Consider the following 19,630-nt stretch of genomic DNA (forward strand, 5'->3'; position numbering starts at 1 on the left):
TCCACACCAAAATCGCTCGATTTGCTGCTTAAAACTGATCTTTTTAAAAGAAGAGACAAGTAGAAAAGCATCCCATAATCTCTCGCAATATAGATGTCACGTGACACATCCAACCCTATGTGTCCGTGGACAAGCTACAGCACGACAAGGGTTCCGTCAGTCCAGTCAGTCTAGATTTTAAAGTGATCTAGCACTTTTGTGAGTCTATTCGTAGACCGTGCATATCCAGACACTTAGTGTAGATGCATATCCTATGGTTGCACACAACATGATCATAAGCATTCCCATCAGAATCCTTCAGGGGAATTTTCCAGTGCATTTAGCCTATTTTTCCTATTTTTGACATTTTTCACTTATTATTTTTAAGTGACTTTTGTTGGAAAGTAGGTTGGGCAAATTGAGTAAGTTTGTATATAAGCAAACCTAGACTAGTGTCACAAGACGGGCACCACGTGCCAATAGAAAAGAACAGACTGAACAGACTTTTAGCACTTCAATAACAACTGAACTGAAAGAGAGAGAGAGAGAGAGAGAGAGAGAGAGAGAGAGAGACGACACGCAATACGGAGTGGCGGAATTCCACCCCAAAGAGTATTGGCCCCAAACCTTGGCGCCCCTTTCGGTATTTCTTTATATTGCATCATCAAAGTACAAGCCGGTACTCCAGACTCTGCAACTTCTCCAGGAAGCATGCCAGAGAATGAGCCCTAGCCTCATATTTAAAGGCCCTTGGCCTGAAAAGCAGTTTATATGAAAAGCTTTCAAACTCAAAAGCTTCTCGTCCAAAAAACATAAAAAGTTTTCAAAAACTTCTCGTCCAAAAAGCAATGCCAAAAGCTGCCAGCGCAATTTACGGAAATCCGTATAGCCTGCCACGTCATCAGCCAGTGCAAAACGCGAAAATCCGTACAGCTTGCCACGTCATCATGTCAACACAATTTTCGGAATTTGTCTGCTGCCTTAGGGTTAGGGTTTCCAGAATTAGGGTTTCTAGCAGAAATTACGGTTTGTAGGTTTTAGGGTTAGGGTTTCAGCAATTAGGGTTTCAGCAATTAGGGTTTTCAGAATTAGGGTTTCTGGCAGAAATTAGGGTTAGGGTTTTCTGCACTCGAACAACCACGTCCTCACTCTGTGACACTTCTTCTACTGCTTGTTCTTCTTAGGGTTTAGGCCCCTCGGCCGACATCTATAAGTTGGCTCCATTCTTTAGGCTTCGACACGTCAGCAGTTTGTTACATCTCCCCTTCTTGAAGAGAGTAATCGTCCGCGATTACAACATATCTGCAAAACAACTCAAGTTAGCTCAAAAATTTCCGAGGGACATTCCGAGGGACAATCAGTTTGCTCTTTTTATTAAGGAGTTAGCTTCTCCTTTCTGCTCTTTTGATCAAGGAGTTAGCTGCTCCTATCGGCTGTTTTGATCAAGGAGTTAACTTCTCCTTTCGTCCAGAAAGGAACTCTTGATATTCCGGCGTAGTAAAATTAGCCATCACACCCAGACCGTACTGATCTTCCACGGGTGTCTTGATGCACTAAAATTACATACCCAGGCAATCTCATCCAATTAAGAATATTCAATGGTTGGCACATCACAATGCAACACAAATGCTCACATATGCATGTTACAAGACATAGAAACATAAAGCCGCCGATGAACACTCCTCCCGCATAACCTAACAAGGTCCGGGCCGGGAGATATTCAACGACTCCCTCATCACTCCTCCCGCATAACCTAGAAAGGTCCGGGCCGGGAGATATAGAGGCCTTTTACAACCAAACGCCCCCCAGACCGCAGCCTGCGTCGTTTGGAGGTGCTGAGAGTAACCACTGCTAAGACTTCTTAATACTCCTCCCACATAACCATCCAGGTCCGGACCGGGAGTCACAACAACAATTATTTTACAAGCATACAACCAAACGCTCCCCAGGCATCGGCCTGCGTCGTACGGAGGTTTAAACAATACCAAAACAGTATTTACCACTTCTCCACCCGGGAGTAAAATCACCAATCATTCAAACCAGTATCAAACCAGAGTCAAACAATTCAAATCGGCACCAAAACAGGTTCAAAACAGATACGTCCCATTTCAAACAAATTCCAAACAGGATCACCAAACAAGCTCAAACAAAACTCAAACTTAAAAAGCAATCTCGACATCAGTCGAGCTCAAAGAGTCGACTGACTTTACATCCTGAAACCTGCACCAAAAATTAGGGTTAGGTTTCTTCCATAAGGTCGTAGCCGAGCACAGCATGGTCCATCAGCTCTTGGACAAACAGTGTTTCTTTGGCGGCGATGGTAGTCCCAAGATAGCAATCGCACTCGGTCTCCAAGTTCATCTGCTCGTGAAGAGACATCTACTGGGAGATGTCGAGAAACTTCAACTTATAATCTGCTAGGGTTTCCATGGCAAGCATTTCAGGATACCCCACTCTGCTAGAACTTGCACTCCGAAGGAAGATGTCAGAAACCATATAACTTCGGGCAAATATTTTCTTGAAAGCTTGCCAAGTACTTGGAGTATGCTGCTTGGTAGTTGTAGACATCAACATCTGCATGACACTGCTTCTGAGAAAAAAAACAGTGACTTGAAACAAATCTGGATCCTTCTCTTGCAAGTGATCTTAATTGGCTTATGCCCTGTAAGACACTGCGGTGAAGACGGGAGCGCGCCTGATGCGCGATGAAGTAAGGGTGGGAGTGGCTAATAAGTCCGGGTTGAAGGGCGCAGATATCCTCGAATAAAGCTCTGTCTGCTCTTTAATAAGTCCGGGTTGCAGGGCGAAGATATCCTCGAATAAAGCTCTCTATGCTCTTTAATAAGTCCGGGTTGAAGAGTGAAGATATCCTCGAATAAAGCTCTGTTTGCTCTTTTGTAGGACCGGTATGCTTTCAAAAAAGCACACGCCTGATGCTCTAATACCACTGTCACAAGACGGGAAGCACGTGCCAATAGAAAAGAACAGACTGAACAAACTTTTAGCACTTCAATAACAACTGAACTGAAAGAGAGAGAGAGACGACACGCGACACGGAGTGGCGGAATTCCACCCCAAAGAGTATTGGCCCCAAACCTTGGCGCCCCTTTCGGTATTTCTTTATATTGCATCATCAAAGTACAAGCCGGTACTCCAGACTCTGCACCTTCTCCAAGAAGCATGCCAGAGAATGAGCCCTAGCCTCATATTTCAAAGCCTTTGGCCTGCAAAGCTTTCAAACTCAAAAGCTTCTCGTCCAAAAAACATAAAAAGTTTTCAAAAACTTCTGGTCCAAAAAGCAATGCCAAAAGCTGCCAACGCAAATTACGGAAATCCGTACAACCTGCCACGTCATCAGCCATTGCAAAACGCGGAAATCCGTACAGCCTACCACGTCATCATGTCATCGCAATTTTCGGAATTTGTCTACTGCCTTAGGGTTAGGGTTTCCAGAATTAGGGTTTCTAGCAAAAATTAGGGCTTGCAGGTTTTAGGGTTAGGGTTTCCAGAATTAGGGTTTCAGCAATTAGGGTTTTTGCAATTAGGGTTTTCAGAATTAGGGTTTCTACAATTAGGGTTTCTGGCAGAAATTAGGGTTAGGGTTTTCTGCACTCGGACAACCACGTCCTCACTCTGTGACACTTCTTCTTCTACTTGTTCTTCTTAGGGTTTAGGCCCCTCGGCCGGCATCTGTAAGTTGGCTCCATTCTTTAGGCTTTGACACGTCAGCAGTTTGTTACAACTAGCACTAATCGGCAAAAGAGACAGCACGAGCTCCAACGCTCAACAGGCAACTTCTCATGCAAGAACCTTGGTGGCCGTTTTCTCCTCCAAGCAAAGACCCTCTCTCCCCTAGCGTTTTCCATCAAGTATCATCGCCAGCAGATTTGCAACCCTAGCGTTTTGGAGCCCAGATCGCCATCCCAATATCTGGCGTTTTCAGTCCTATCATCATCGCTTGGAAGTACACAACATCCAGTGTTTTTCAGCTTACTTGATCGCCCCCAAAACAACAAATTTCAACATGCTTGATCGCCCCCAAAACAGCAGATAAGCACCCAAGGAATTCAGCCCTAAGACCAACAGACCATTTTAGCCTCTAGCGTTTTTGGGACAACAACAAGGTGACCTCAGATTTCAGCCTTCAGCGTTTTTGGACAGCAATACCAAAGTTGCAGAATTCAGCCTTTAGATCGGTTTCGCCATCTCCGTCATTGTCATCGATCTAGCCTAGACTTGCATCAATCACATGCATTCAGTTTGTACCAGTTTGTGCAATCAATAGTAGACCACTCTCGCCGACGAATGTGGGGCCTTCGAAGGAGGATTTTACGTCTCTGGTGACGTATTCTCTTCTCTCTCTATCTCTCAGTCTAATACACTAGCATGCACAGTGTCCATTCACTTTGTTTGTAATCATTGCACTCTCTCATTAAGAACAGAAGGCTCTCCCTTCCATAAGAACAACAGGAACCTTGAGCACAGTTCGGAGCACTCATCTTGAGCAAGGTTCAAACATTCATTCCGTTGCACCTTACATTGGTATCATAGCTTTGGCAGTGTTCTGTATCACTCAAGGAAAGAACCACAAGAATCACAAGGGTTCCGTCAGTCCAGTCAGTCTAGATTTTGAAGTGATCTAGCACTTTTGTGACTCTATTCGTAGACCGTGCATGTCCAAACACTTCATGTAGATGCATATCCTTTGGTTGCACACAACATGATCATAAGTATTCCGATCAGAATCCTTCAAGGGAATTTTCCAATGCATTTAGCCTATTTTCCCTATTTTTGACATTTTTCACTTATTATTTTTAAGTGACTTTTGTTGGAAAGTAGGTAGGGCAAATTGAGTAAGTTTGTATATAAGCAAACCTAGACTAGCACTAATTGGCAGAAGAGGCAGCAGGAGCTCCAAGGCTCAACAAGTAACTTCTCATGCAAGAACCTTGGTGGCGGTTTTCTCCTCCAAGCAAAGACCCTCTCTCCCCTAGCGTTTTCCATCAAGTATCATCGCCAGCAGATTTGCAACCCTAGCGTTTTGGAGCCCAGATCGCCATCCCAATCATCTGGCGTTTTCAGTTCTATCATCATCGCTTGGAAGTCCACAACATCCAGTGTTTTTCAGCTTACTTGATCGCCCCCAAAACAACAAATTTCAACATGCTTGATCACCCCCAAAACAGCAACCTTCAACATGCTTGATCGCCCCCAAAACAGCAGATAAGCACCCAAGGAATTCAGCCCTAAGACCAACAGACCATTTTAGCCTCTAGCGTTTTTGGGACAACAACAAGGTGATCTCAGATTTCAGCCTTCAGCGTTTTTGGACAGCAGTACCAAAGTTGCAGAATTCAGCCTTTAGATCGGTCTCGCCATCTCCGTCATTGTCACCGATCTAGCCTAGACTTGCATCAATCACATGCATTCAGTTTGTACCAGTTTGTGCAATCAATAGTAGACCACTCTCGCCGACGAATGTGGGGCCTTCGAAGGAGGATTTTATGTCTCTGGTGACGTATTCTCTTCTCTCTCTATCTCTCAATCTAATACACTAGCACGCACAGTGTCCATTCACTTTGTTTGTAATCATTGCACTCTCTCATTAAGAACAGAAGGCTCTCCCTTCCATAAGAACAACAGGAACCTTGAGCACAGTTCGGAGCACTCATCTTGAGCAAGGTTCAAACATTCATTCCGCTGCACCTTACATTGGTATCACAGCTTTGGCAGTGTTCTGTATTAGAGCTTTGGCAGAAGAGGCAGCAGGAGCTCCAATGCTCAACAAGTAACTTCTCATGCAAGAACCTTGGTGGCGGTTTTCTCCTCCAAGCAAAGACCCTCTCTCCCCTAGCGTTTTCCATCAAGTACCATCGCCAACAAATTTGCAGCCCTAGCATTTTGGAGCCCACATCGCCATCCCAATCATCTGGCATTTTCAGCCCTATCATCATCATCGCCTGGAAGTCCACAACATCCAGCGTTTTTCAGCTTGCTTGATCACCCCCAAAACAGTAAATTTCAGCATGCTTGATCGCCCCCAAAACAGCAGATAAGCACCCAAGGAATTCAGCCCTAAGACCAACAGACCATTTCAGCCTCAAGCGTTTTTGGGACAGCAGCAAGGTGACCTCAGATTTCAGCCCTCAACGTTTTTGGACAGCAGTACCAAAGTAGCCGAATTCAGCCTTTAGATCGGTCTCGCCATCTCCGTCGTCGTCGTCGTCGTCGATCTAGCCTAGACTTGCATCAGTCACATGCATTCAGTTTGTACCAATTTGTGCAATCAATAGTAGACCACTCTCGCCGATGAGAGTGGGGCCTTCGGAGGAGGGTTTTACGTCTCTGGCGTCGTATTCTCTTCTCTCTCTATCTATCAGTCTAATACACTTGCAAGCACAGTGTCCATTCACTTGGTTTGTAATCATTGCACTCTCATTAAGAACGGAAGGCTCTCCCTTCCATAAAAAACAAAAGGAACCTTGAGCACAGTTCGAAGCACTCATCTTGAGCAAGGTTCAAACATTCATTCCGCTGCACCTTACAATAGATCCAAAGTGTCTCCCTCGGTCATCCGAAGATGATTCCAAGCTGTAATCACATCACGTTTCTACTCATGAGTAGGCCAAGAGGAAATAAAAAGTCGCTTGAATTTTAGCCACTTTGTCAATGCTTCTTTTCATAGCAAAAGAGTGGACAACCATGTCCGTGCATTTCCTTTCAAATAAGATGTTGCCCTCATTATCTTTGAGTGATCTGAGTAGCACCCTCCAAAAAAAGCTGTGTCAAATTGTTGAATAAAAGAAAGGGCCGTGTGAGCATCCCGAAAACCTCAAATTTTAGTGCTTGTCCACTCTCCTCAAATTCTTTGGTCTTCTTGCTCTTATCCTTAAGAAAGTCGATTGGCTCGATAAAAATGCTTCCTCTTTGAATAAAACATCTGGTCATCAGAGTCTGAACTCTCAATAGAGCATGAATCCTCCTCGAAACTGTCGAAAGATTTCCAAGATCTTCAATGGGATCTGCTCTTCTTAGCCTTCTTCTTGTTCTTTCCATGTCTCTGAGTCTTTCTTCGTTTCCGGCTCTTCCCGTCCTCATCACTTGAATCAGAGGAGCTGTCTGGACTGTTAAAAAAAGGTGAGGATTAACTGGAAACACCCTCAAAATGTATGCGCTTCATTTTTTTCGTGCACTAGCAAAAGAAGACTGACTACCCAAATAACCAGGGTAGTCTGCTCCTCGGTTGCATCTCTTTGAATGCTTCGTGGCCCCCAAGAGATGAGGGTGAATCGATGGCCGTACCTATCTCATCAATAGGGTGCTAGGTCAAAAATTTCGCATATTGGGGATCCTTCGAATATTGGAGCATTTGCTTACACAAGCATCGACCTACTCTTCACGCTGCATCTCCATTCATTCATACTTTGTAGGCCGTGGTGGCTCGTACTCTTTGTTTGGTCGTCCAATAGAATTTTTTGAGCTTTCATCCGATCCAAAATTGTCAAGTGGGTTTGTCTGATTCTTGCGAGGTTCGTCACTACTTGGACACCCCAAGTCAAGAATCTGGCACAACACACCAGAGAATCACTTAAAAATACTTCACAAACTTTATCACAATTCACTTGAGTCGACAAGGCCCGGCATAGTTCCGTGCCCAGAGGTATTGGCCCCAAATTCTGGCACCCCTTTCGGTATTTATCTTATATTAATGCTTTTGCAAATTTACAAAGTCCGAGGGTCCTCTCTGCTCGGCTGCTCGTCAGCAAACTGAGTGGAAGAGCGGCCCTAGGTTCATACTTAAAGGCCCATGGCCTCTCAAAAGCAATACATCAAAAGCTTCAAACTCAAAAGCTACTGGCCCAAAAGCTGCCAACAAAAAACACGGAAATCCGTACGCTATGCCACATCAGCACCTGTTAGCGCAATTTGTGGAAATCCGTACGGCCTGCCACGTCAGCATGTCAGCGTGTTTTCTGGGCGTCCGTGCAGTTGTCCACATCATCAGTTGGGACTGCCACCTCATCAGTTTGTGACAATTTCTCATCTAACCTTTCGTAACCAAATTTTTTTGCTCAAGATAATACCTACACTCACAGTAATTCCAGAATCCTTTGCATATGCTATCACTTCATTCCGGAGATCATCCCAAGTCCCTGCTTCATCAAAAACACTCTTCACCAACTAAAAACTATTTTAGAGATTCACAATCTATTCTTTCACCTCCTTCTCAGTAAGGGATACTTTGTGTAACATGCTTGAAACGTTCGACTACTGTCACAACGGAGTGCGTTAACAAATACATAATTGAGACAGCAAAGGGAGACTTGACGCCAAATGGAGCACAATCCCAACCCTTCCTTCCTAAATCTGCTTGCTCGATGGCAAGGATATTTGAATAGAAAAGGCTCTTGCTTATGCTCGCTAGACAGCCACTACTCTAGGTTCGTGAGACAACCCGAGGCCTTCACCCAAACACCATTTGAATTTTTGAGCGCTTCCTGCCTTCAATTAGGGAGACAATCTGAGCAGAGCTTGACATGTGAAGCCTCTACTGTATCCCAAAAGAGGAAATTTAAATAAACAGCAAGATAAATTGCATTTTTAACTGGAAAAACGTTATTCGTCAACCCTTTCCAGTTTCAAATTAAGCTCCAAACGCATATCTGCTTTGAATTCTTTCTCTGCTTTGTTCCAAGGTTGAGTGGAATCTTCTTGAAGAGAGAATCCCTGTTAACAGCCCCGTCCATTATCTCTGTATATTGGTTATTTCTCTATATAGCTAGAATGTGTACGTGAATATAACTCTCAGATGTGTGCATTGGATTCTCAGTCCAATTTTGTGGACCAACAGAGATGACATTATTTTGAATGGGTAATCAGATGAATGACTCGAGCATGGTAGACGGTCTCTCGTAGACCATGCTAATGCTCCTCTGTTATTGGCTCCCTCTTACAAAGCTGACATGTTTGGACCTCTTTCTCACTCATCTGCCTCTCTATCCTTAAGCGATGCAATAAGGCACAGATCTGACCAATATATGTACAACATCTTTGTGCTTAGTACCCATGCGTCGGATGATCAAGCCATCTATGGAGAGCTGAAGAAAGTAACTCTGGTACTGACGCTACGGCAAGAACCAAGCGTCAAGAATGTAAAGCACAGGTGCATGGAAAAGAACACTGTTAAGGGAGGTGCCTATGTGAGCTCCCGCACCTGGGGCATCCAATAAAATTGCCACATGGTCTCTGCAGCATAGTATCAGACTCCACCATGTTCAAAAATCGCATCTGATCCAGGGTTAGCTCAGTTGCAACACGGAGCACACAGAACCAGGAAATCAAGAGCTCGATCCATCGCCATAGCAGATGAAAAGCATGGCACCAGTGGGGCAAATAGGAGTCAAACCTGGCAAGGCCAGGTCAGGGCCTAGTGGCATGCGGGCTAGGTTAAAACACATTATGATTAAGAAAGGAAGCCAGTGCAGCAAAGAAAGGTGAGAGAAAGAGAAACCGAACCCAAAGCAGCAAAAAGATCAATACCAGATCGATAAATAAACGCTCAATACACACATAAGAACAGGGGCATAGAGAGGTAGGAAGCTCTGTAAACGCTTCAGCTAGCTTTGAGGGAGAATCAACAAATGCCAACTGGAGAATGTGATAAATACAGGCTGGTCATTGGCAGGTCAGCCAAACAGGCCATCTCCCATAACAACTCACACAAAACAAACTCAGCGCAGTGGTAAAAATGAAGGCAATGAATAACTTGTAATTGAAACGTCAGTACAGCCCCTGAGCTCTTCTAATCTGTGTAGAAATGGCAAACACCCAAATTCCTGTGCACTACTGACAAACTTCAAAAATCAGCAAAAGGCATCTTGAAGGAGAGCCTTTGACACAAGTACATACAAGATCTACTCTCTACAAGAACCGTGAAATTTACAACTATTCAAGCCGAAGCAACAATCCTGGAGGCTTGTTAACCAAAAGAAAACAAAATAAGCCCTCCTGAGAAAACTTCTGACATATTTTTTGTTATGTCCCAGGTCAGCAAAACCGACACAACAAAGAAGGCCATGAACATGAATCCAAAAATGCACCAATACAATTCCTAATCAGTGTATAGGGTGTGTTGATTTCAAGTAGGATGCACATACCTCAGGACATCCATGCCCTCCAAGATGTCTACTTTCTTAGGACTTGCTGATGACCTGGTAAACAAGATTTTGTATTTAATGCACATTCGATTGAAAAAAAAAATGACTTCATCGAACCATAATGTGAAATATAAGTCAATCACAGAACTACTGCACAATATTTGACAAACAATTATCGATTGAGAGCTCTAATCAATACACTGCACCAAGGATCCTACTTGAAAATCCATAATATCTGATGGAGTAAGGAACTCTTTTGATATCAGAAAACTTACTTTGGTCCTGTGGGGCCATAGCCTAGTTCGCCATACAAGGCCGTTCCCCAGCTTATGCAAGACTTCTCTGCACCTACAAATGTACTCTTGTCACCACAATCGATGCAATGAATGGCCCACCCACTGCATTTCAGTGTCAGCCTCAGTCAATACCCAGAAAGATATATAAAGAAATTAATGGCTCGCATGGAACTGCAAAATCTTGTCACAAAGGTAAAATCTTAGTTATCCAGCAGATAAGTACCCCATATCATAAACTGGTTTGGGATACATCCAGTTGTCACCGGTTGTCTTCACCCTTCCCCACATGTACAATTGCCCACCTGCAGCAGTGCAGGCAGAAAATGCAGAGCCAGCTGCTACAACTGCTGTTGGAGGTAGTAGATTGTGGCGCTGAAACTGATCTACAACCCTGGGAGCAAACTCGTCCTTCTGTTCCCTGTGCCCCAATCTAGACAGCATCGAACAAAACTCAATTTCTCTGTGACAATCCACTCACAAAAACTCTGCTAAAAGTAGACACCTACTCCACAAAGGATGCTTGTATACCTTCCATAGCCCCCATACCCCCACCTGCAACCCACCACCAGAGCATCATCAATGTAAAAGCTACGAGATAACCTCGTAATTTACACATAACGCGTTAAAGCATAGAGACACATACGTGTAAACATTGCCAATTGAGTCCACAGCAACTGTACAAGTAAAACACCACACCCACACTTATAACTTTAAGCTCTTAGTTCTGACAGTGAATGCAAAACTTTTAACACCAAAAGAAGCCATAGCACCAACCAGTGTGATTATTTCCACAAGCAATTTTCACCACAGTTTTCTCCGTCAACGATGCTATTGCTTTTGGCCTGGGCTGAGCTTCAAACATAATCTTTACCGAGCTCTCTTTGGCATTGTACTGTCAGATTAAAAACTCTTTGAGACCGAAAGACAAGTTCTCATATGAACTATTGCTCCTCATTGAATTTTGCATCTTCAGTCTCAGCACAATGCAAAAATTCAAGGTATTATGTTGCCAGCAAGATTTAGTCAAGGTTGTTGCAGTCTTACTCCTACAAGTTGGTTTTGCAATTATCTGACTCACCTGGTGATCAGTCCCGTGCCCAAGTTGACCATACTGGGGTAAACCTGCAGTTCTGCATTGATAAAAACATAATCAATCCTCCCGAGGCACAAGGAGAACAAAATATGGCACAGCATCAGTAGAAATAATAAATACTCCTGAGACTGTGGCACCATGTAACCATGATAATGCATCATACAAGATAGTTGCCCCAGGTATGGATGAGAGCCAGACTGTAAATTCTGAGCCACAAGCTACATGTGTCGCTTTTGAAACCAAAGACTTGACAGGTGCACTCTCTAATTCTGTGAGATTTCAGCAAACAATTATCATGCATTAAGAGTTATTCTTAAGCTTGCTCTCTTGAACAGAATAAAGAAAAAATATGGAAAGGTAGTATTTTGCTTTCAAAATACCATTCTTGATAGAGCCAGACCCAAGCTGCCCATGTTTATTGCACCCAAAAGCCAATGAGTCACCCTCATCTGTTAAAACCACAGAAAACTGCTTTCCAGCACCGGCTTTAATTACTTTGTACCTGCATACAACACCACGCAGAAATTCACAGAAGCCTATAAAAACAACATTTTAAAACCTTAAATTGTCAGATCAACTAGTTTTCACAATTTCTGAACTGTAAAACTTACTTGGTCAAAGATGATACCACTGTTGGTAAGTCTCGGGTGACCTGATCGCCTACACCCAATTGCCCTCTCTGCTTGTTTCAAGGCCATACTTAGGATCTCAAATAATTGCAATGAAAAGATAACAACCTTTCGAGGGGATGTTTCACATCTGCTTACCTCATTCCTACCCCATGTGAAACATCGTCCACTAGCATCCACTGCAACACAATGGCATGAAGCTGCACAGACATCCACCATCCTGAGTTGCAAGCACACTAGCTAGGCCAATAAAAAATAGAAGGAAAACAAACGATTTCTAGGGCCCACAAGGTCATAATCGCCTTCACAAGTTGGGATCAAAAAAGCACCCACATCATATGGATGTGACTCATGCATTTGGGAGGGGGACGCTAAACTAAACATATCACAGCTAAGACATTTTAATATATAGCCATCTAAAGCAAGGAGATATCTTCTTTGACATCCTGGAAAATGTAACCATACACAGCTAGAGAACATTCTTATTAGGCATCCTGGAAAAAATCTGCATTCATATGCATAAATTAAAGTAACGGCATAAAGAACGCAACGAATGATTTAGCAAGACAAACAATGCAAAATGTTTCTAGACAAGGCATATTAGGACAGAATTAGATACACATCCTTGGACTTTAATAAAAGCAGAAAATGTCACGGGGACGTGGCAACTGTTAACTATGTCACGAGGACGTGGCAACTGCTAACTTTAGTTGTTGGTTTCTTTCCAAGGCGTTTTGTTTTATTTTTGAGACCCTCTTCTTGAAGTAGCAAACGGTCGGACATTGCATGGCCAATGTAAACGGTAGTTTCACCCGCAGATGGGTAGTGGTCAGCACTGGAATTCGTATGGTAAGAGGATGTCTAGGCTCATAGAAAGATCATATAGGTCCCCCCGTCGCACTTAGTAAGTATACTAGGAAGTGAACTCAATAAAGGCCTAGAGTCAAGGTCTGACTACCAACAGAAAAGTATCCGACAGCTGGGCCACATTGCATTTTTGGATGCGGTCCCAATGAGGATAGATGGTGAGACGACCAGTGAGCATCTCCTAAAATTTAGGGAACTGCTATTTTGGGCCGAGAAATGTGTTCGCGTCAATACCTCCGGTATGACTAGGAGAACATTTTACAACTTTGCCGCGAAGTCAATTGGGCGATCAATTAGGATATTTTTAAGCAGCGAATCCGAAACGGGAAAATGCTTGTAAATGTGCCAAGTGGCACTTTTTCATGCACTTGCCTCATGCAAAAAAATGAGGCACTGATTTTTAAGTGGGAGGAGGCCTCTTTTGCATTCTGTCACACAGGTTAAGAGCTATGGAGTGCTTCCTTTCCCTCTTATGTATAGTGCGGTGCCAAGAGTGATTCCCTGCACGCTACGCACTGCTCTCTCTCCCCCCTACAAGCAGTATGGTATGCCCCACTAGTGGGCTTTTCATTTGACCAATGTACAGTTATGTGGGTTCATGCGCGATTGCCGAGGCAAGAGCCTCTTGCACAGGTACTGGATTAGCTAACGGCTAATCCCCCGTAGGTACAGGTGAATTCAGAGAGGTTTCACGCCAGAAATCTTGTCCGATTCAAAGGGCAAGTAGCCCTACAGGTGCGGGAGATCGAGGTCTTGCTACAGATGCGACCGGCACGCGAAACGGAGCCCAAAACAGGGAATTACAGCCTGCTGTGTATTTTTGCAGGTTTAGGGTTTCGGACCTAAACGGACCCTAATACCCCCAGGAGGTTCGGGGACGCGAGGGGACCGTTGTACAGGTGATTTGGCGCATTTTCGAGGCAGAAAATAGAGAATTCAGAGTGCTGCAGATTCTCGCCAGGTTTTGCAAAGTGTCTGTATGCGTCGGGAAAGTCACCTATTGCGTGGGGATACTGACTGTGAAGCGTCCTAGTACAGTTATGCTACCAAAATCGGCCCAGAACAAGTGTTTCTTAGCCTAGATTGTGCGGGGCAGCTTGTAGGAGATCACAGGTTTATTCCCTCTGTTAAAGAATAAAGAAATACCGAAAGGGGCGCCAATTTTGGGGCCTACAGGTTGTCGGCGTCTGCTCAAAGCATTCTAGCTCCCAAGCGGTGTGTGTACTTAAGTGTTAATCCCCGTTACACGTTACCTTTGCAAAGTGCTTTGTGTCTAGAGTAAAGAATTTCGGGTGAAAGCCAACGCCTACCGCCCTACGGGCCAGTTTCATGGTTCCATGGCCGGGATATCAATCACTTTTTCCTTAAAGAGTGAGCCTCGGTTGTTTTGGGTATAGACACAGACTAGAGGAACGCGGGATTACACTATGGCAGACAAGGAGAAGGGCGTTATGGAAGAGGGTTCCTCTTCAATGGACATGCAAGAGATCCCTATGCTTTTCGAGATTGGCGAGAGCTCACGGCCACGTCAGTCAGTACCTCCTGTCAACGTGAATGTCCCTCCAGTAGTACACGGCTTTATGACTGGGCAACTTGAGGATGATGCGTTCAAGACTCAGTTAGTTGCCGCGGTGAATGTCTTTTCGCAGCTAGTGCAGAATCCAAGGTTTATGGAGTTCTTGCAAGCGCCACCAATGCAACAGCAAAATAGGCAACCTACGCCGCGTAGGAGCTTGTTGATGCTCAAGCCCAAGTACTTCATGCGACTCGGGAGGATAGGGAACACTCGCATGTTGCGGAGTCAGGGGCTCCAAAATAGGTTCCTCCTGTGCTTGAACAAGTGGCTAGAACGCCTATTCCATAGGTTATGCCAGTTCAGTCCGCCACCTATAAGAGCCAGCATGCTGTCTTGAATGGACAAGGAACTGGATACCAGGCTATGCAATGTTTATCCACCACCCATGGTACATCCTGGGTATTTCGAGGGTGGATCAGTGTTTTAAAGTATGACTGGTTATGCGCCTGGAAATCAGCCGTACATGCCAGGAACAGTGTTCGGGGGTATGCAAGGCATCATGCCAAACCCCATGTATGGTAGTATCGGCATGCAGCAAGGTTTTCACTGCAACCAAGGCTAGTTTAAGGTGCCACAGGGTCATTTTGGCATGGCTGGTTTTTCTCGACAGCACCCAGATATTGCACCTCTGACACAAAATGTGACTGGCCAAGATGTGCCGATCATGCCTACTACAGTGCCCATGTTGCAGACCATCTCTTATGACAACTTGGGGACACTAGAGAAGCCGAAGGCTTACAAAGAAGGTGGTGCAGCTGTAAAGTTCAATACTTTCAGTGGCTTTGAAGATAAAGCAAAGGCTCTTACCTTCCTCCAGCAGTTTGATACAGCTTATGCGGGAGGGAATTTTACAGAGGCCTCGAAGGTCAAGAAAGCTGCCACTTTCTTAAAGGAGAATGCGCTTACATGGTGGACGACATTGTTAATGCAAGGAAAGGCACCCGCCACTTGGGTTTACTTCAACCAAATGTTTGCATCTGCTTGGCTGTCAAATGAACTTGAAGCCGACGTCATAACAAATTGTGTCACAAACGGAAGCGCATTGTTGGGGTATAAAGCCCAATGTGGTCGCCCAGGTAAGTGGGCGGGCCGCCAAGTATGTACACATATTCTTTTGTAAAAACCTAATAAGAAATCACTATGCTCTACACATTACAGTAGAGCGAGTTCACCATATCGTCGTGCTCTTCTTCTCGCACTCTCTCTCGCGTCGCACTTCTGCTCGTACTCATTCAACTGGTATCAGAGCTCAGATCGAGGCTCGGGACAGCACTGCAGGAGGCTAGAGTCACCAACTCAAATTGGAGTGAAATTCGACAGGCGAAGACACGGCCCCAAATCTCGTGGGAAGGCCGAAGGGCTTGGTGTTGTCAGAATTTCATTCTGAGGTCATCTCGGCCACCGTTCGTCTTCGACAAAGGTCTGCGCAAGCCATTTTCGACTACGTGGTCTCGACGGGTACAGATCCGACTCTGCAAATTTGGGGTTTTCGGCCTACGACTGCAGGTGCTGAGGATATCGACACTCCCAGAGTGCTGATTTGTGATTGTCTACACATCAAAGGACGGCTCACAGTTCTTGGAGGCGTGTCACATACGACACGGGCGCATCTACACACAGACTGTAGGCGACATCCACTAGTTCATCAGGTAGCTTGTGTTTGCTGCTTGATATTCCAGATTTCATCCTGACATTGCAGGTACTTCCACATGGGATGTATTGTCAGAGATGATGTATGTCTGTTGAGGGTTTGCTGGCTGTGAGTCACGCAGCAAACAACCGCCGCAGCGGTTACAGCATACAGTGAGAAATTTGTGGATGTATGACTTTGTGGGAAGTCTATGTACTGTCAGATTTACTGTAGCCTTTGTTCAGGGTCGAGTGAGGTTTTATTGAGCTGGGGGATTCTCGAATGTTGAGATCCTTTCGGTGATACAGGTCTTGGAGCGATCCCTCGAGCACCCTTAGATAGGCAGCTAGGATGTATTGACTGTGAGTTAGACAGTTGGGATTGCATCTTTGCTTTACTGCCGTTGAGGCATTGTCGCAGTCTATGCTTATAGGACAGTGACAGGACAGTGAGAGACAGTACAGGTGCAGGATCGGTTTACCCGCAGCTTACAGTGTCAGAAAGACAGTGTTTTTTAAGCTGTTTTTTGATCTGTTTTTAGTACACCAGAGCCATTTTACAAAGGAGACTCTGCCAAAATTTCTGCAGAATCTGAAGCTTTCTTGGTTCATTTGACAGGTTGATATTGGTTCATAGGTCAGTTTACAGGGAAAACTCTACCGAATTTTTCCCAGAAAAGTAAACTACTATGAAGCGTAGGTATGGCTGGATCACAGGACACTGCTCTTTACAATATCAAGAAGCTGGATAAACCAATTTCCCATTTTGGAAGAAGCAGATTTGGCACGTGTTGGTACAAAAGAAGCAGATAAAACCTATAAAGCTCAAGGGGATAAAACCAAAAGATATGGACGAAGATGAATGGAGCGAAATGGATGAATTGGCACTTTCTACCATTATGCTGACTTTGGCAGAAAGCGTTTACTTCAATGTAGCACACGAGATGTCGTCTTATCAAGCATGGTTAAAGCTGAGTGATCTTTATGAGAAGCAGAGTGCAGCTTCACAGGTATACTGGCTTAAAAAGCTTGTTGACTTGAAGATGAAAGAAGGGACACCTATGTCCAATCATCTGAATGAATTCAACACAATCTACAGTCAGTTGTCAGCTCAAGGTGTCAAGTTTGATGAACCTGTTAGAGCTATGTTCCTGTTGATCACATTGCCGGAAAGTTGGGACACTTTTCGCACAGCTTTGAGTAATTTTGCACCTCCAGATGGTTTGAACATAGCAGGTGTAGAAGGGAGTCTGCTTACTGAAGAAACCAATAGAAAGACAATGGACAAAGGCAAAGGAACAGCCTTAGTTGTCAAGGGAAGGACCAAAGAAAAGTACAAAGGTGGAAAGAGGAATCAGTCTCATAGCAAGTCCCGCAGTGCTAAAGGCAAGAGTGACATAGAATGCTACCATTGTGGCAAGAAGGGTCACATGAAAAGAGACTGCAGAGAATGGAAAGCAGAAAAAGGCAAAGAGAAAGCTGAAGACCATGGTGAGAAGAACAAGTCCTCAGTGAAGATTCAAGAAATAAATGTGACAAACACTGTTGCAGAGGATGACAGTCTAGTGTCAGGAGACATCTACTTCTTGAAGAATACAATGGACTCAGCTCTTCTTACAGCATCTGATGGAAATGCACTGAGTGACTGGATTATAGACTCAGGGGCATCACTTCATGTGTCTCCAAACAAGGAGTGGTTTACCTCTTATGTCACCACTAAAGATTATGTTCGGCTAGGCAATGGGCAGACATGTGAGATCTTAGGTGTTGGAGATGTTCAATTGAAGTTTCAGAATGGCTCTTCTTTCACGCTGAAGAATGTGAGACATGTTCCCGCAATTACAAAGAGCTTGATCAGCACAGGTTTACTTGATGATGCTGGCTACGTCACCACTTTTGGACAGAACATGTAGAAGATATCCAAGGGTTCTATGACAGTAGCACATGGAGTAAAGTCTTGAGGACTTTACATGATTTATGTATCAAATGTCTCTAAAAATGTAATCAATGTAACCGAGCAGCTGAACGTTTCTTTGTGGCATAGCCCGTTAGGACATATGTCCAAGAAGGGAATGGAAATCTTGTCTCGTTTTGGTTATTTGCCTGGCTTTTCATTTAATGATTTTGAATTCTGTGAACATTGTATGTATGGTAAGCAAACACAGCAGCCACATAAGCATAGAAGCAATAGAAGAGATGCACAGTTGGCACTTGTTCATAGTGATTTGTGTGGACCTATGCCTAACCTATCTCTAGGAGGAGCTTCTTACTTTATGACATTTATAGATGATTACTCGAGGAAAGTATGGGTTTACTTTCTCAAGCAAGAGGATGAAGCGTTTAATGTTTTCAAAACGTTTGTGACACTTGTGGAGAATCAGAGTGGCAAGAAGCTTAAATGCTTACGCACTGACAATGGTGGAGAGTATGTTTCAAAGGCCTTTCAAGACTTTTGTGAGTCAAAAGGTATAAAACGTGAACTTACTGCTCCTTACAATCCTCCTCAAAATGGTGTTGCTGAGAGGATGAATAGGACCATACAAGAGAAGGTCAGAAGTATGTTGTCTAATGCACAGCTGCCAAATGGGTTTTGGGCTGAAGCCTTATCAACAGCTGTTCATCTTGTAAATAGATCTCCTAGCAAGGTTTTGAAGAAGGATTCAGTGCCAGAGATGGTATGGTCAGGCAAAATGTCCTCATACAAGCATCTCAAAGTCTTTGGCTGTGAGGCATATACTCACGTTCCAAAGGAATTTAGGAACAAACTTGAGCCAAAGAGTAGAAAGTGCATCTTTCTAGGCTATGGTAATTCTGGTGAGATGGGGTACAGACTTTGGGATCCCGAATCTAGAAAGGTTGTCCGCAGCAATGATATTCACTTTAATGAATCCAAATATCATTCTAAACCAGAGCGGGTTGAGGAGATTAGAAGAGTTGTCTTCCAAGAAGATGGACCTGCACGTGCAAGACAAAATGTCAGGGCTCAAGAAGAGCAAGGACAGGATAGAGTGGAACCACAGGTTGTGGCTGAGCCTAAGCCACCTATTGTGCGTAGATCTGGACGTGTCACGCGACCTCCTGATAGGTTTGTTCCATCTATGAACTATGTCATGTTGACTGATTGCAATGAGTCTTCATATTACAAGGAAGCAGTGCAAATGAAGGACTCCGGGAATTGGCAATTGGCCATGCAGTCAGAGATGACAGCTCTGCATAAAAACCAGACATGGAAGCTAGTTAAATTACCACGGGGCAAAAAGGCTCTACCTTGTAAATGGGTTTACAGGTATAAGATCACCGCTCATGATAGTCAGCCAAAGTACAAAGCAAGGCTTGTTGCCAAGGGCTTTAAGCAAGAACAAGGCATTGACTTTGATGAAGTCTTCTCTCCGGTGGTCAAGATG

General features: G+C 44.2%; 1 protein-coding gene across 1 annotated transcript in view; it reads right to left on the minus strand.

The window, feature by feature from the left end:
• Nucleotides 1-19,630, minus strand: part of LOC147424392 (Regulator of chromosome condensation (RCC1) family protein) — a 96,237-nt gene that overhangs the window by 16,358 nt on the left and 60,249 nt on the right. The window contains exons 3-13 of the mRNA XM_086500170.1: nucleotides 12,293-12,354; nucleotides 12,137-12,204; nucleotides 11,906-12,027; nucleotides 11,689-11,794; nucleotides 11,511-11,562; nucleotides 11,207-11,324; nucleotides 11,076-11,106; nucleotides 10,961-10,984; nucleotides 10,656-10,862; nucleotides 10,412-10,534; nucleotides 10,137-10,190 (exon numbers count right to left, since the gene is read on the minus strand). Coding sequence (XP_086356296.1) covers nucleotides 10,137-10,190; nucleotides 10,412-10,534; nucleotides 10,656-10,862; nucleotides 10,961-10,984; nucleotides 11,076-11,106; nucleotides 11,207-11,324; nucleotides 11,511-11,562; nucleotides 11,689-11,794; nucleotides 11,906-12,027; nucleotides 12,137-12,204; nucleotides 12,293-12,354 — 967 coding nt within the window. The remainder of the gene's footprint in view (nucleotides 1-10,136; nucleotides 10,191-10,411; nucleotides 10,535-10,655; nucleotides 10,863-10,960; nucleotides 10,985-11,075; nucleotides 11,107-11,206; nucleotides 11,325-11,510; nucleotides 11,563-11,688; nucleotides 11,795-11,905; nucleotides 12,028-12,136; nucleotides 12,205-12,292; nucleotides 12,355-19,630) is intronic.

The sequence above is a fragment of the Adiantum capillus-veneris genome, chromosome 25 (assembly GCF_014529385.1).
Source record: "Adiantum capillus-veneris isolate H3 chromosome 25, ASM1452938v2, whole genome shotgun sequence".
In the NCBI taxonomy this organism is placed as follows: Eukaryota; Viridiplantae; Streptophyta; class Polypodiopsida; order Polypodiales; family Pteridaceae; genus Adiantum; species Adiantum capillus-veneris.